Source organism: Alosa sapidissima, chromosome 8 (assembly GCF_018492685.1).
Source record: "Alosa sapidissima isolate fAloSap1 chromosome 8, fAloSap1.pri, whole genome shotgun sequence".
Lineage (NCBI taxonomy): Eukaryota > Metazoa > Chordata > Actinopteri > Clupeiformes > Clupeidae > Alosa > Alosa sapidissima.
Window position 1 is genome coordinate 9,564,141 of NC_055964.1, and position 15,000 is coordinate 9,579,140.

The following is a 15,000-nucleotide window of genomic DNA, read 5'->3' on the forward strand; positions in this document are numbered from 1 at the left end:
GTGAGTATGTGCAGAAGATCAATGTAATGTCACGCGCACACTCCAAACCTGAAGAAGAAGACCTTCCCCTCATTCCTCGTCACTGTCACCCGGTCAGGTTGTGCATTTACCAAATGAGTCCCCTCAGCCTCCCTCCTCAAAAAGCTTCTTCATTATCACATATCATGGCTCTAACAGCTGTTCCGCTCACATTAAAGCACACTAATGCCGTAACGCCACTGTTGTCATTGAAATAATGGAAAATGATCAATTAGTGTTAATTAATTGCTCTTTGACACTCAACCGACTGTTGGCAAATCCAAGTAATGCGTGCTGGTGGGGTGTGTCGGTGTGGTGTGGTGATTACCATCATTTTAGCCAGACCTTACGCTAACGGATTACCTCCTCTCGCTCAGTAATTAAGCAGCAGATTTCATATTTCCTGGGCATATTGCGGGATAAATAAAGCTTTAAACAAATGGCGTGCTCGCCTGTGGGGGCTAACAAATAAAAACCTCAAAATAAAATAAATAAAACTACCTGACAGACAGATGTGCGGAGAGAGACGGCCGTTTAAAACCGTTAAGTGCAGTCGGTAATTAATCGCTAAAGCGCCGGACACTTAGCCATCTGATGGGCAGCTTGAGCCGCTGAACATACGCAGCGGCGGCAGCAGCGATCTGACCAATCAGCGGCAGCAGCTGAAACATTACCATATGGCGGCGGCGTAATTGTCCAATTGGAGTTTATAATCCGTTCATTTTAGTCCGTAATGCTCCCATGTTGTGTCAAGCTGTTTCCCAGCTTATCGTGACTGGGGTGAGTGACAAGTAGCATATTTGCAAATTAAAACGATGCACTTTCATCACCAGCAAATGAAGCTATTTGTGGAGCTGGGCAAGTACAGTGATCTAAGAGGTCAACTGGTGGAAAATATCACTGCGGTTTCATATGCTGCGCTGATCTTGTTCTCTCTGTGTAGTCCTGTTGTCAGGTAAACTGGCCTACCACAAGACACACGAAAAATGCTCCTTCATATTTCATAATTAAAGGCTTGACAATCTCGGAAAATCGAAACTATTCTCAAAACTATTTTCACATAATGTATCTTATCTCTCTGAAACAGACAAACAAATCAAAGCCCTTTCATGCTAAATCATGAGAAAAATAAGGATAAAAATATTAAGGAGAAATGAGACATCAGTCCGTAGATATCATATGACTTCATCCGGGATGATAACAAGACAAAAATGATCTTCATTTCCCACTCCTTGGCCTGGGTGTGAGTTTGCCCACTTTGGGCCTTTCTGTGTGTGTGTTTTTTATGGAAAAAAGGCAGGGAGTGAGAAAAGAGAGAAAAGAGTGAAAGACGGCTGTATGTGTGTCTGTGTGTGTGTGTGTGTGTGTGTGTGTGTGTGTGTGTGAGTGTGTGTGTGTGTGTGTGAGTGTGTGTGTGTGTGTGTGAGTGTGTGTGTGTGTGAGTGTGTATGTGGGGGGTGTGTGTGTGGGGAGGGATGGAATGGGGATGGAGGGGTAGAGAGAAGAGAGATCTGGCAGGGCCGAGTTTAAATATTAACAGCGCACACATGGCCCTTTCCGAGTGCCGAGTCCCTGGTGGACGGGAACAGCAGCTCCTGCACCAAGACAAACAGTGGCCTGGCCAGGCATGCTGCAGGGGGTTTACATTTTAATGCCTTTGTTGGTTTTCCAAAATATGCTTCCATCTCTGCCTGGACTAGGGCCCGGCTGTGCGCCACTTTCTCAAAGCGGGCCGATGCTGCTCGCTATGCCTGCCTGGCGATGCCATCGCTCTGTGTGTGTGTTTGTGTGTGTTTGTGTGTGTGTGTGTGTGTGTGTGTGTGTGTGTGTGTGGGTGTGCGTGTATGTGCGTGAGTGAGTGAGAGAGTTTGCTCCTTGTGCACCAGATTCAGAGAGCAGGAGGCTCTTGGGCATGCCATCTGTAGTTGTTAGCGATGGTTTAGACTGATAATGCGATCTGGGCTCCCATTGTTCCTGTGGAAAGTGGGGAGTTGATGAACCAAAAGATTTTTTTTTTAAAAGAGGGGCCAAGGCTGAAATTTATACTCACATGGTTCAAGTTGTGAACTAGTCACACTATGTGAAAATGGCCACACAACAGCCATGCTTTCCGGAACATTGCTTAAATGGTATAACATAAAAAGGACAAGCTAACAACAAAAAAAAAATGACAGGCAAGAATGTAAGAAGAGCAGCCAACACTGCCCTCATAAAGAAGCTGTCGACACATACTAAAAGGCAGGACATGGATCGAAACATACTTCCTCATGTGGGTCCCGTCCCGCCCTTGTTTTAGGAGAAGGACAATTAGGTCATTTTGGGTTGGGAGTCAGCGTTTTAACTACAAACACAACCTTACCTCACCCATCCTGTTCCTGCCAAAAACTAGCAGGCTTTGGCCAAAACCTTGCACTGATCTGCCTCTGGTTCTGATCTGGCTCTGATCTGTCTGTGATCTGGTTTTGATCTGGCTCTGATCTGGCTCTGATCTGTCTGTGATCTGGTTCTAATCTGGCTCTGATCTGGCTCTTATGCGGCCCTGATCTGGCTCTGATCTGGCACAGCTCTGTTCAGCACCAGATCCGGTGCAGAGCATCAGCCCCAGCAGCTTGTTTTGAAATGGGTCACACCCTGAGGATGCGGCGAGTGGAGTTCACCTGGCCTGCGCCCAGCAATCCAGCTCTGTTCATTACGGGACCCCTTCCAGCACATCAGCGCTTGGCATCCGAGCCCGTCTATCCAGGGACACCCTTGGAAGGGTGCCAGGCAAGGAGCACTCACTTAAAAAGAGAAAGGCGGGGGAGGGCGAAGGGGGTCTTCAAAAAAGGCAACACACGACACAGAAAAAAATAACAGGGGAGCGGACTAAGAATGAGGGGAAAGAGAGAAGTCATCACTTAAGAGAGAGGGGGATTGGCAGTGATGGGCTCTTTTAACATCAAAGTTCCTGGGTTAAAAGGGGATGAGGGGTGAGATGCTTTCAAATGGTTCCCATTCAGCCCAGTGTTATCTTTAGAGGAACCAGAACCAAAAGCAGAACAAGAGCCCAGAAGCTTCTGTCAGTCATATACTACATGCGTACATACTACTAGCTATCCTTGATCCTTCTCACACATACACATGTAGCACATAAGAATTTGAACAGTGACAGATTTCTTGCATTTTGTGCAAAAAGGTCCTTCCAGTTCTTAAACTACTAAACTAACGAGTATCGAAGGAACTTCAAACATCAAAGCGGAGATTCAAATTGTATAATCTTTAAGTGCTCGAGCACAGGACCAAAACAACAGAACTCTTCACTGTCCAAATATTTACTAACAAGGCAAAATGTCCCGTGCATACACAGTGTCAGTGCTGCTAGGCAACAGTAGTTCAGTTCCGCAGTGTTTCAGTGTTGCCAGTGTCAGTGGTCTAGTGGTTCGGTGTTGAAGTGTTACAGTTAAAAAGTTACAGTGTCACCGTGTTAAAATGTCGGTGCTACAGTGTTACATTTACACTGTTTCGGTGCCTAAGAATTGCAGTGTTACAATATTACAGTGTTAAAGTGTTAAAGGCACCCTTAACAAGATTTGCTCTCGGGGTCCCCCTCTGATTGAGAAGCGCAATAATATGCTAGGAATGTTGCTGGGCTACAGTGTTGCAGTGTTGCAGCGCTACGCGGTATGTTGTTTTCCTTTACTCACCACGGTGCAGCAGAGCGGCCAGAACCACCACATGAAGGCCAGGGCAGCCAGCAGCAGCAGCACCAGGAACACAATAAACACCACCCAACCACTCGACTGAGGAGGGGAAACACACACATTCACACGTTCGCACACGTGCAGACGCACGCACGCACACACACACACACACACACACACACACACACACATCAGGGATCAGGGAATAGTAACACAATAATACGTATGGCATGATACCACCATTCCACTCCATAAAAATCCCAAAAAGGGCAAAGTAAACATACTTAATAACATAATATTATTAGTACCGGTATTAACTAACCTAACGTTTATTTTAAAATGCGGCAGCCGTGGCCTACTGGTTAGGGTTCGGACTTGTAACCGACCGGTGGGAACGGCAGGATAGTGTGTGCTTCACTTCACTGTGTGCTGAGTGTGTTTCACTAATTTACGGATTGGGATAAATGCAGAGACCAAATTTCCCTCACGGGATCAAAAGAGTACAGTATACTTATACTTACTTAAAAATTTGTATTAAAATGTTTTGTAAGGTAGGTATTCGACTTACACAGGTGGTGACATAGATAGTGAAGGCACTGGAGATGAAGGACTTGCCGCCATTGAGGCTGATAAGGATTTCCATGGACCTGGGGAACAAGAGATAGACATATTGATGTCACCCAGACTTAGACTTACTGATGTCACCCACACTTTTTCATTTTGTGTTCAGTTTTCAGTGAACACAAAATAAATATTTTGTAGCGGCAACAGTCTACTAGTGTCTAGTCTTCAGTCAACACCACTGTATTACAGCTAAATATGTGGGGCATTTAAAATCAAACAGAAAATTATGAAAACGTATGAAAAAGTGTCATTGTAATGCCTTACAATTGCATAATTGTGGTGTACAAAATCAAAATACAGAAATTGAACAAAAATAAAACATAAAAATGTTACAATAAATAAAGTAATGAAGACGAATTTCTCAGCATGAGCGCTTCTAGTAAAATTACAGTCAAAGACGTCCACACAGCACAGTCAAGTCACTTTTAATAAACACTCTGATTCAATTAAAAGGCAAATTAAAAGCTGTGCTCTGCTGTCACTGGCCTTGCAGGCTAGTCTCGCCGCACAATGGATGTGCAGAGAATGACCCATATAACTTATTTACCGGTAACGGAGGAGGTAAAGGGAGCAATTAACGTGCTAATGATGAACGGCACCGTAATCTCCATATGTCTGTTACGCAGGATCCAATTACCACACGCCTAATGAGAATCCAGGGCTGACTGAACGCCTCACGTCCTCCCCAAAATGGAGTGCAGGCGAGAGCAAGAGGAGGCTCTTGTGTTCTGCACGTGGCTCTGCTCGAACACAAAAAGGCTTGGTTACGGGTGTGAGAGAGAAGTGAAAATAACGTTGTCCCTGTGGGTTTGGGGTGTTGAGGTGTGTGTGTGTGTGTGTGTGTGTGTGTTTGCACATGCTGGTTTTCTTTCTCTTGGTGGGTCAGAGAAGCTTGCTCAGATTCAACCCCAAATTTGCATCCTTTCAATTATTTCATTCGCGCTGCCATTGTTTAGAAACGCTTTACTTGACTGTGATGAAAGGCCCTATTTCCAAGCGCTCGGGGCACCTACCGCCCTTAGAGATGTGGCAAATATTAGCAAAAGCTGTCGTGCTGTTTACACCAGCCCACCAGTACGTTTGTGCGGTTCATGGCGGAGTTCTCGCCTCTCCCTGTGCGTCTAATCTGCCCATTGTGAGAAGCTCCAAGAGGCCCGTGCATGTTAACTAAGTGTGTCTCCTGAATGGATGAAGGGAGAGGCTAATTTAGCTGACACACTCGATACAGCAAACGGCGAGGCAGGTTGTTAATCAAGCTGGATATGTGCACAGACCTAGGATCAGAGGAGAGGCCTTCCCCCCCTCTACACACACACACACACACACACTCTTCTGCCAAATGATTCTGTCTCCCTAGATAAAATTGGACACTCTCAATGCACCATCACATCTTTTTATTCTTCTATCTTTTCTTTCTTTCTTTCTTTCTTTCTTTCTTTCTTTCTTTCTTTCTTTCTTTCCATATCTCTTCCTCACTTTCTTTCTTCATCTGAATGCAAATAAGATTTCAGCAGGAGCGTCCTTAAAGCTCACAACCGCCACCAAAGTAATGGAGAACTACAGTATGTGAGCTGCCAATCCACTAAGATCCACAATTGTGCATTTAAATCTATAAATCTAATCCACCCAATCTGGCAGCCGCAGACCAATCCGCTACATCCACTTTGGAGAATAGGGATCTGTTGTCAGAATTTTGGCATATGACAGACACACACACTGCATATAGATGCCATTGTGTTTCTGAAAGAAGACAGCTGACATGGGAGCCCCCAACCCATCCCCCACTCCCTAAAAACTTCTAAAAAATTCACTCCACAGTCTCTCCCTGGCAAGTGGTGGGATTTCGGTTACCAGATCCACTTCTCTCAAAGATGTCACAACAACATTAAGCTGATTGGACACTTGCATCTCAATCAGCGGGCACAGCCAACTTAGGCTATTCCCTGGCCTGGCTCCTCTGCTCTGCTCTGCGGAGGGGAGTCGATGTGTGTCACACTCATGCGGGACTGGCAGATGTTCGAGAGGGAAGAGCGTCACTCAGACCTCTGCTCTTGACAAGAGACAAACTCAGAGACGGCGACATGAGTGAGCAACAAGCCACTCTCGGAGTCACTGGAGACGCTTGAAGAAGCCTCTAGAACTTTTTGCGCTCTTCCACACCCCAACCCCCCCCCCCCCCCCCCCCCCCACCTCCCTATGTCCTGCTTCGTGTCAGAGGGGGTAGGCAGTGATGGGGAGTGTTTGTGATGTCTTGCAGATGGCCGCCGTGACAACCATGTCGCTAATGGCTCTGGAATTTTCCTTAAAGATGCGGAAATGAGTGGCGTAAATTATTCAAGGGCCAACTTGTGTGTATCAGCTGCCAGCTGAACAGCTCTGAGTGTGTGTGTGTGTGTGTGTGTGTGTGTGTGTGTGTGTGTGTGTGTGTGTCTATGCAGGGCTGCATCACTATGTGACTGTCTTTCTACATATGTGTGGTGGACCTAATATAGAATTCCTTAGGAGGAATTTTACATTATATTACACATTAATACTGTATAATTCCTAAAGTATTATAATTATTTTACATTATGGGTAATTCCACGCAAAACTGTCACATCCCAGTTTGTACACACAATGCCAACACAAAGCCATGGTATTTATTTGGCGTTGTGGATGTGACAGTTTTGCGTGGAATTGCCCTTATACATTTTACAGGAAGTACACACAGGATATCCTCTTGAAGAGTTGAAAGAGGAAACCATGCAGTTGTGACAGCATGGTCTCACATTACAGCAAGATCTAAAACTGTAGGCTTTAGCGGTCCTCATAGTGCCAGTCCTGTTTGTGATATAAAATGTTTACAGAAAATGACCTGAAGAATTACACTACCATCATTAAGACCACCAACCAATTTTACCTGCTACAAAGTATATGGATTTCTAAAGAATATGTTTTGAAGTCAGTGTTGAAATGAAAAGAAAAATGACTCTAAGGTGTAAAAGGACCAGCAGGGGCAGGTTGGGGCACCATGAGGGCAACACAGGCTCTATCAGGCCTCTGACCCCACCGTCGACCACAGATGGAGGAGAGAGAGACGGCATGCAGGACCATAGCCATGAAGATGGGATTGATTATTGATGAGTCACGCTTGACTGGTCTGCTCTCCTCCCCTCTCCTCTGCCCTTAACTGTTCCATCCCTCCCTCTCTCCCTCCCTCTCTTCCTCCCTCTCTCCCTCCCTCTCTTCCTCCCTCTCTCCCCGCGTGAGTGCTTGTTGGCCAGGTGTCAGCAGGACCCCACTGTTATCTTTAGCCCCCCCCACCCCTGATTGTGAAAACGTAGGTGAGGACACAGACCCTGCGCCACTCCACCCCCAATATACCCAACCCCCGATCCCTCCATCACTTCTTCATCCACAGCACATGTACCCCCACGACCCCACACACATACACCACCACCCCTGTTCTCCTCTACTCTCTAGGGGTAAGGCTCATTCCCACTAATGTGTGTGTGTGTGTGTGTGTGTCTATGAGTGTGTGTGTGTGTGTGTGTGTGTGTGTGTGTGTGTGTGTGTGTGTGTGTGTGTGTGTGTGTGTGTGTGTGTGTGTGTCTGTGTGTGTGTGTGTGTGTAGTGGGTAACAGATGCCCCCCTCACACTCAGTTTAGCCACAGCAGCTGTCGCCACAGATGAGGCCCCTTGCCCGCCTGCAACAAGGGCCCACGAGGAAGGACGAGAGCGGAGGAGAGGAAGAGAGGACGAGAGCAGAACAGGCCAGAGGATGCTCTGATTCCTGGACATCTCTCCCAGCGCCTGTCCATCCCCATCGGGACTCCACTCCAGCTCCATCTGAGCTTCATTAGCCTACATTCAGAGCTGGAGCTGCCAATGGGGTTGGGGTTGGGGATGCGGGGTTAGGGGGGAGAATGGAGGAAAATGGGCTTAATGTGTCCAACGCTGCCTGACTACACGTGAAGATTACTGAAAGTGAGTAACAGCGAGGGGAATGAGAGGGTTGATACCGGCGCGGGTTCCCCGGTTCCTCCTTGGTTGGCACTGGGAGAAGTGCTTCTGATGAGGTAATTAAGGGCACATTCAAACTAGACTGTTTGGTCCGGCCTCGAGTTCGTTTGGACCGATGGTTCGGTGATTTTTTGCTAATTTGAACGCAGTCTACCGAACCCAGGTGCAGACTCGGGTCCGGACCAGGCGCCGCTAGAAAACGGGGGTTTGGGGTACGGTTTGTTAGAACTCCAGCGCAGGTCAAGCGCTATCTGCCGTTTTTGCGACATTGCCAAGCGATATTGGTAAAAAGAAGCTAGTGTTTATGACATAAACGGACCCAGGTCCACAAACAAAAATGCAATGTGAACAGAGACCAGCTGGGTCAGGACTAGGGAGGAGATTTTGCACTCGGGTACGGTCCAGTTAAACGGACCCAGTGTGAATGCGGCCTTAGAACTCTGGTGTAGTTTGAATGCTATCTGTTCCAAATCCAGGAAATAAACTGCCGTTGTGCAACATTGCCAAGCGATATTGGTGAATAGAAGCTAGTGACATAAACGGACCCAGGTCCGCAAACAAAAATATAATGTGAACGAAGACCAACTGGGTCAGGGCTAGGGGAGAATAACATAACATACGGTCCAGTAAAATGGACGCAGTATGAAGGCAACCTAAGACTCCAGTCAATCCACTTCATCTAGACCCCACCATAGTCCAGCAATGAATCCCATAAATCTTTTTTTTCTCTGTGTAATGTTTTGGTGACAGCACTAAGGGGTCTGGTAGAGTGATAATGATTTTAAAGATGATGATCTCATCATAAGGGCTTTTCCAAAAACTGAGAGAACACATGAGAGCTCTGCCATCTGTATCTACTGAAAGCTCTTGTTATATTCATATAATATTTTATGAAATCCTCCCGCCTGTACGCCGATGAATTCCCCCTCATAAAAAAGAGACAAGGCCTCCACCGAACGAAACACTGGATTGGAACACGGCCTGCACCAGTCCCCTCAGGTATCCGGGCCCCTCACAGCGGTTCACGTCGAGTAGAGGACACGTAGCCATATTTAAGAGCAGATGATGCTTAAACGGCACAGCGCTGGCTCGCGTCCAAATGCTAATCTTCGCAGCGCTTAGCACCCTACTTCTGACAGTGTAGCGCCGCTTAAAATCATCAAAGCGCTCAGACGGGAGTTTCAGGGACTTGATTCTTTGCAGAGGATTCTGGGAGGTGGTCTCGCGCATCTCAGGTAGCTGGCCGCAGGTGAGTGACGGCCGGGGGAAAGCAGGTGATGGTGGTGGGATGTAGGAGGGTGGCGGAGGGAGGGGGGCTGGCTGATGACAGGAGGTGTGTGATTGGCTGGAGAGTGCGGCACACAGATGGAGAGATAGAGGGAGGGAGGGAGAGGAGAGGAGAAGAGGAAGAGGAGTGGAGCGGCTCAGATGCTGGCTGCAGGTGGCTCGCGGAGTGGTGTGTCGCGGAGCGGTGTGTCGCGGCAGTGTGGAGGTAAATTATTTACATGGGACCAGAGGCAGAGGGATCGGACGCATCTGTCGCACATCCTTTTAACCCCCCCAACACACACACACACACACAAGCACACACACACATGCACACAGACTCCCCTCCATTCCTGCACCGCCAAACCTCCACCCCCCCCCCCCCCCCCCCCCCACCAACAGATGTGTTTACTCGCTGCTCGTAGCAGCTAACCACTTAATGGGTCACAAGCGCAAGCCAAGAGTTAATTAAGCAAGGCTTTTCAAATGGATATCGTGTAGCGGAGACAGCCTTTTTGTTTATGATGCTATATGTTATGCACTAAGTGTTTTATAATAAGCTAAAGAGAACTAACAGTAAGGGAATGGGAGGTGTGTGTGGGGGGAGGGGAGTTACATTACAGTTACATTAAACGGTTTGATTACATGGTTACATTAAATGGCTTGAAAGAATGACGTCATTTGTAACCGGAGGGTTGCCTGTTCGAACCCTGACCAGTAGGCACGGCTGAAGTGCCCTTGAGCAAGGCACCTAACCCTCACTGCTCCCCGAGTGCCGCTGTAGCAGGCAGCTCACTGCGCCGGGATTAGTGTGTGCTTTACGTCACCGTGTGTTCACTGTGTGCTGAGTGTGTTTCACTAATTCACGGATTGGGATAAATGCAGAGACCAAATTTCCCTCACGGGATCAAAAGAGTATATACACTACTACTACTATATATTTACATCTTAGCATGCCAAGTGTGCCATGCCAGGGACCTGTTTACCGCATGTCGAGTGTCTTGGTAAGAGACCTGTTTACCGCAATGCATGTTTACGTTCTTGTTTATGTTTATGGTTCTAAGAAAACATTTTTAAATCAACACCTGTTCTGGACATACAGTATATTGGCATATATTTCTATACTGGTATTTGGAGGTTAAACCAGGCACTCAGAACTTTTTAAGAATTCATGAGGAATTGTTTTTCCATGTTCACAGCAATATTAGATCGGATGACCCCTCTCATTCCAGACTCCGATGGAAGACCACGCATCTCCACCTCATATTACAGTAGTGTGTGGGGTCATTTGTGAAAGAGGAGAGAGGAGGAGGACTTACTCTCCCACTTCCTGTAGCATCGGCGCTGGACAGAGCACGTAATCATCTCTCACCACACTGGGCACCTCATCTGGAAATATGAAGAAGAGAGAGAGAGACAGAGAGAGAGGAGGAGAGAGGGAGTGAGAGAGAGATGGGAGACAAGTAGTAAGAAAGTGGAGAGAGAGAGAGTAGAAATATATTAAGATAGATAAAGAGACATTGAAATAGAAAGAGAAAGAGAGAAAGAGGGAGTTGGAGTGAAGAGGAGAATGAGGAGTGACAGGGGAAAATGTAAGACAGAGAGAGAGAGATGGAGAGAGAGAGAGAGAAGAGGGAGAGAGAGTAAGGGGAGTATCATTATTGGACTGTGAACTTGTTTCCAGATGTGCAACACTGCAGCCATCTGAGTGGGATGGACTGTGTGTGCGTGTGTGTGTGTGTGTGTGTGTGTGTGTGTGTGTGTAGAAGTGTGTAAGTGCATGTGTGTGTGTGTGTGTGTGTGTGTGTGTGTGTGTAGGTGCATGTGTGTGTGTGTGTGTGGGGGGGGGGGGTACTGGCCAAAGCCTGACTGAGTCATCCAGAGAGGGCGGGAGGTTTCAGGAAGGCACAGCTGACGTGCGCACACACTACAAAACTTGAAATGGAAAAAATATGTGTGTGTGTGGGGGGGGGGGGGACCCTGTTTGGGAAAAATATCTATAAAGGGACATCAAATACTTCCAGTTATTGTGCTATTCATATTAGATCCAGTGGATGTTTAACTGCAGGAGTGAGCAAGCATCATCTTTATGAAGGTCTAATTTATAGTCTTCCCTTTCTGGTTTGTTTGCATACTGTAACTCCACACGGATTGACAGGCCAGATGTCTGAACAAAAGCAGCTCATGAACCGGTTGCCATGTCAAGGCTGTGCATGAGGTCAGGCGGCCATGCAGGTGTTTGTTCTTTCCTTCGTTCCATCTCTCAAAGGGTGGGGAACACAAAGCTCATGTGTGTGTGAGGGCATGTGCGAGCCACATGTGTGTGTGTGTGTGTGTGTGTGTGTGTGTGTGTGTGTGTGTGTGCGTGTCAATGCATGCATGTGTGTGTTTGTGTGTGTGTGTGCGTGTCCATGCATGCATGTGTGTGTGTGTGTGTGTGTGTGTGTGTGTGTGTGTGTGTGTGTGTGTGTGTGTGTGTGTGTGTGTGTGTGTGTGTGTTTGTGTGTGTGTGTGCGTGTCCATGCATGCATGTGTGAGTTTGTGTGTGTGTGTGTGCGTGTGTGCTGTATGGGTAAGAGAGTTTCATTAAAAAGCCGCTTTGATGTGGTGAATAGACTGGTGTGAGAAAAATCCTGGAGTGGCTTCAACAGGAGTCACTGTGCAGTTGACAATTCACGCTGGGCGATCACAATAGCAATCTGCCTGTACAGTGCAGTGGATCTTTAGAACAGTAAACAGATACATGTATGAAATATATTTACTGTGCTAGTGGTGTGCTGTTTCTGAATTTGAACAGAAATGTAGGCTACCTATTCAACAAAGCAAGGGGTTTCCATAGAGAGCAATCTCTATTTATATACACGACATCTGGAACAATACAATACAGAATACAACTGTTCATTCATTCATTCATTCATTCATTCATTCATTCATTTTCTAATTCTCTGAGTTCAAAGGCATATTATAAACTGTGATCCATTGGCCAGCCCTGCCAGATTCCTACTCACACTGTTGATCTAATGTGGCTTAAGGTCCCAGATGCTGCTCTGGATTGGGGTCTGGAGATTGTGGCTATTGGCAGCCATGTCTAAGGCCTCATCTATCCCATAATAACCACATTAAAAAAACACCACAGTGGGGTTATGGCTTATTTTTATCTGGCTGTGGAAAGATCAGCTCAAGCCTTGATTGATGGCGCTCAGCGACTTTCGTGTCAGCCATGAGCCGCTGGATTCTTATCAAATGATTGCTCTGCACGCCCGAAATAGAACCAGCGTGAAAATGTGGCAATGGCGATAAAGGAGAAGAAACTCCAGAAGAAGTGAACAGAAGAAGAGCTGCAAAGGAACGTGCATGAGAGAGCAGCCATATGGGTTCAGGCAGAGCACGTTCTCTCACTTCTGGAAAGTTCCGTTTCCAGAAGCACGTTTGGGCTGCTTCTCTTGGTTGATGAGTTGAGATACGAGAGAGAGAGTCGTGGCAGTGGCCATGCCAGAACAGGAAAGGGAAGTCTCCACTCCAACACTCCAGCACGGTCCGGAGGCAGATGTTGCCTTGTTTGGGCTTCAGACTGTATAACTGCCCCGACTGCCACCATTGCCACTACTGCCCTAGTAGGACAGAGTCCAGGGGCTCAAACCAGTGTCTTTAAAACCCAATTCATATCAAAGATTCACAACGAGACGAGCTGCAATGATCTCTAAACCAGCACACATGTCCATATAAACGATGGATTCACACCAGTGCAACAGCCCGCAACAGCACCAGCGTTTCCATAACAATGCCTTTGTTACACCACTCGTTGTAGCCAGATATTAACTAGCTGACTAGTTGGCCAGCAAAGTTTACCAATTAGCTGATAAGCTAACAGTCAGTAAATCTGTGTTTGTTTTTGTAACTTTAAAAACATACAGTTTGATTGATGTTGTGAAGTATTTTTCAAAACCGAGCTAGTTAAGAGTATTACTCTGCTTCTCCTCTGGCAAAAACTCTTGACCTGACACCTCTGCTGGACTGACTGAGTGACAACACGTCACAAATGCTGTGAGGCTAAATCTTTTGAAACAGAATGATACATAATGGATTGTTACTAAAAGGAGAAGAAGAAGTGAAGAAGAAGAAGTGATCTAGAATGGAATTCCAAAGTTCCACCAAATGGAATACAGCCTTGCTTTGTGGAACGACAAGGAACAGCACAAAATGCTATCGAGTAAAACAGGAGTGGAATTCAGTAGAATGTTCTAGAACGGCCTGGGCTGTTGTGATTGGCAGTGTGTGAATGCAGTAGTGCAGTGCAGTGTGATGCGGTACTCACCATAAGTGTTGCCTTTGACCTTGAAGCGGCACCGGGCTCCATCCTTGGCTCGGCCCAGCGTGAAGCCATTCCCCCTCACTACGATGTCAAAGGACTCTGAGGATGCACACCAGTTGAGGGGAAAATAAGAAGCAGCTCCTGGCCCCAACCAGCAGAGTTCAGGCTTTGTTTCAGACACACACACACACACACACACACACACACTCTCTCTCTCTCTCTCTCTCTCTCTCTCTCTCTCTCTCTCTCTCTCTCTCTCTCTCTCTCTCTCTCTCTCTCTCTCTCTCTCTCTCTCTCACACACACACACACACACACACACACACACACACACACACACACACATGTGCAGTATATACACAGCACTCTATAATTATAGTTATATTGATATATAGTTAATATATAGATATTTAGTTAATTTCAAATGCATCATACACACACACACACACACACACACACACACACACACACACACACACACACATCTCAACCAGCCTTAAAAGGCATTATTTCCACAATGAGCACTCACGGTTGGCACACACACTGGAGGGCTCAACGCTGAGGATCTCTGTGCATGATTTCTTCAGGATCTACATAAATAAAGCAGAATTTAATTCAAGCCTGTCCTCGCCATCTCTCGCTTATCAACTATCACTGAAAACAAACACACTGGTTCATATTTCAAAGCCATCACCCTTTGTGTTGGTGTGCTTGTGTGCTTGTGTGTGTGTGTGTGTGTGTGTGTGTGTGTGTGTGTGTGTGTGTGTGTGTGTGTGGTTTCGCATCGAGAGGAAACAGGAGTGTGTGAGAACAGTGTCAGGTCTTTATGAGGAAATTATGCACAAGTGTCACGTCAACATCCCCCCACCATGCACCCTAGACACACACACACACACACACACACACACATCACGCTTGCAAAGCAGGCTAAAAGAGACGCGTCATTATCATATAAAAAGGGCCGCAGCATTGCGAGCTCGCCCCGCGTCCTCTATCTTCCTGTAAATCAACACAAACTATGCAAATGTGTGGCCACCGCGCACCCAGCCACAGCCATATTAGGCCCAATCTACGCTCCTCAGGGCTCTGGGAGAGGCCA

The 15,000-nt window shown here is 46.8% G+C and overlaps 1 protein-coding gene across 1 annotated transcript in view; it reads right to left on the reverse strand.

The window, feature by feature from the left end:
• antxr2a (ANTXR cell adhesion molecule 2a) overlaps nucleotides 1-15,000 on the reverse strand; it is a 65,047-nt gene that overhangs the window by 38,867 nt on the left and 11,180 nt on the right. The window contains exons 8-12 of the mRNA XM_042100029.1: nucleotides 14,431-14,491; nucleotides 13,906-14,001; nucleotides 10,910-10,979; nucleotides 4,267-4,345; nucleotides 3,702-3,797 (exon numbers count right to left, since the gene is read on the reverse strand). Coding sequence (XP_041955963.1) covers nucleotides 3,702-3,797; nucleotides 4,267-4,345; nucleotides 10,910-10,979; nucleotides 13,906-14,001; nucleotides 14,431-14,491 — 402 coding nt within the window. The remainder of the gene's footprint in view (nucleotides 1-3,701; nucleotides 3,798-4,266; nucleotides 4,346-10,909; nucleotides 10,980-13,905; nucleotides 14,002-14,430; nucleotides 14,492-15,000) is intronic.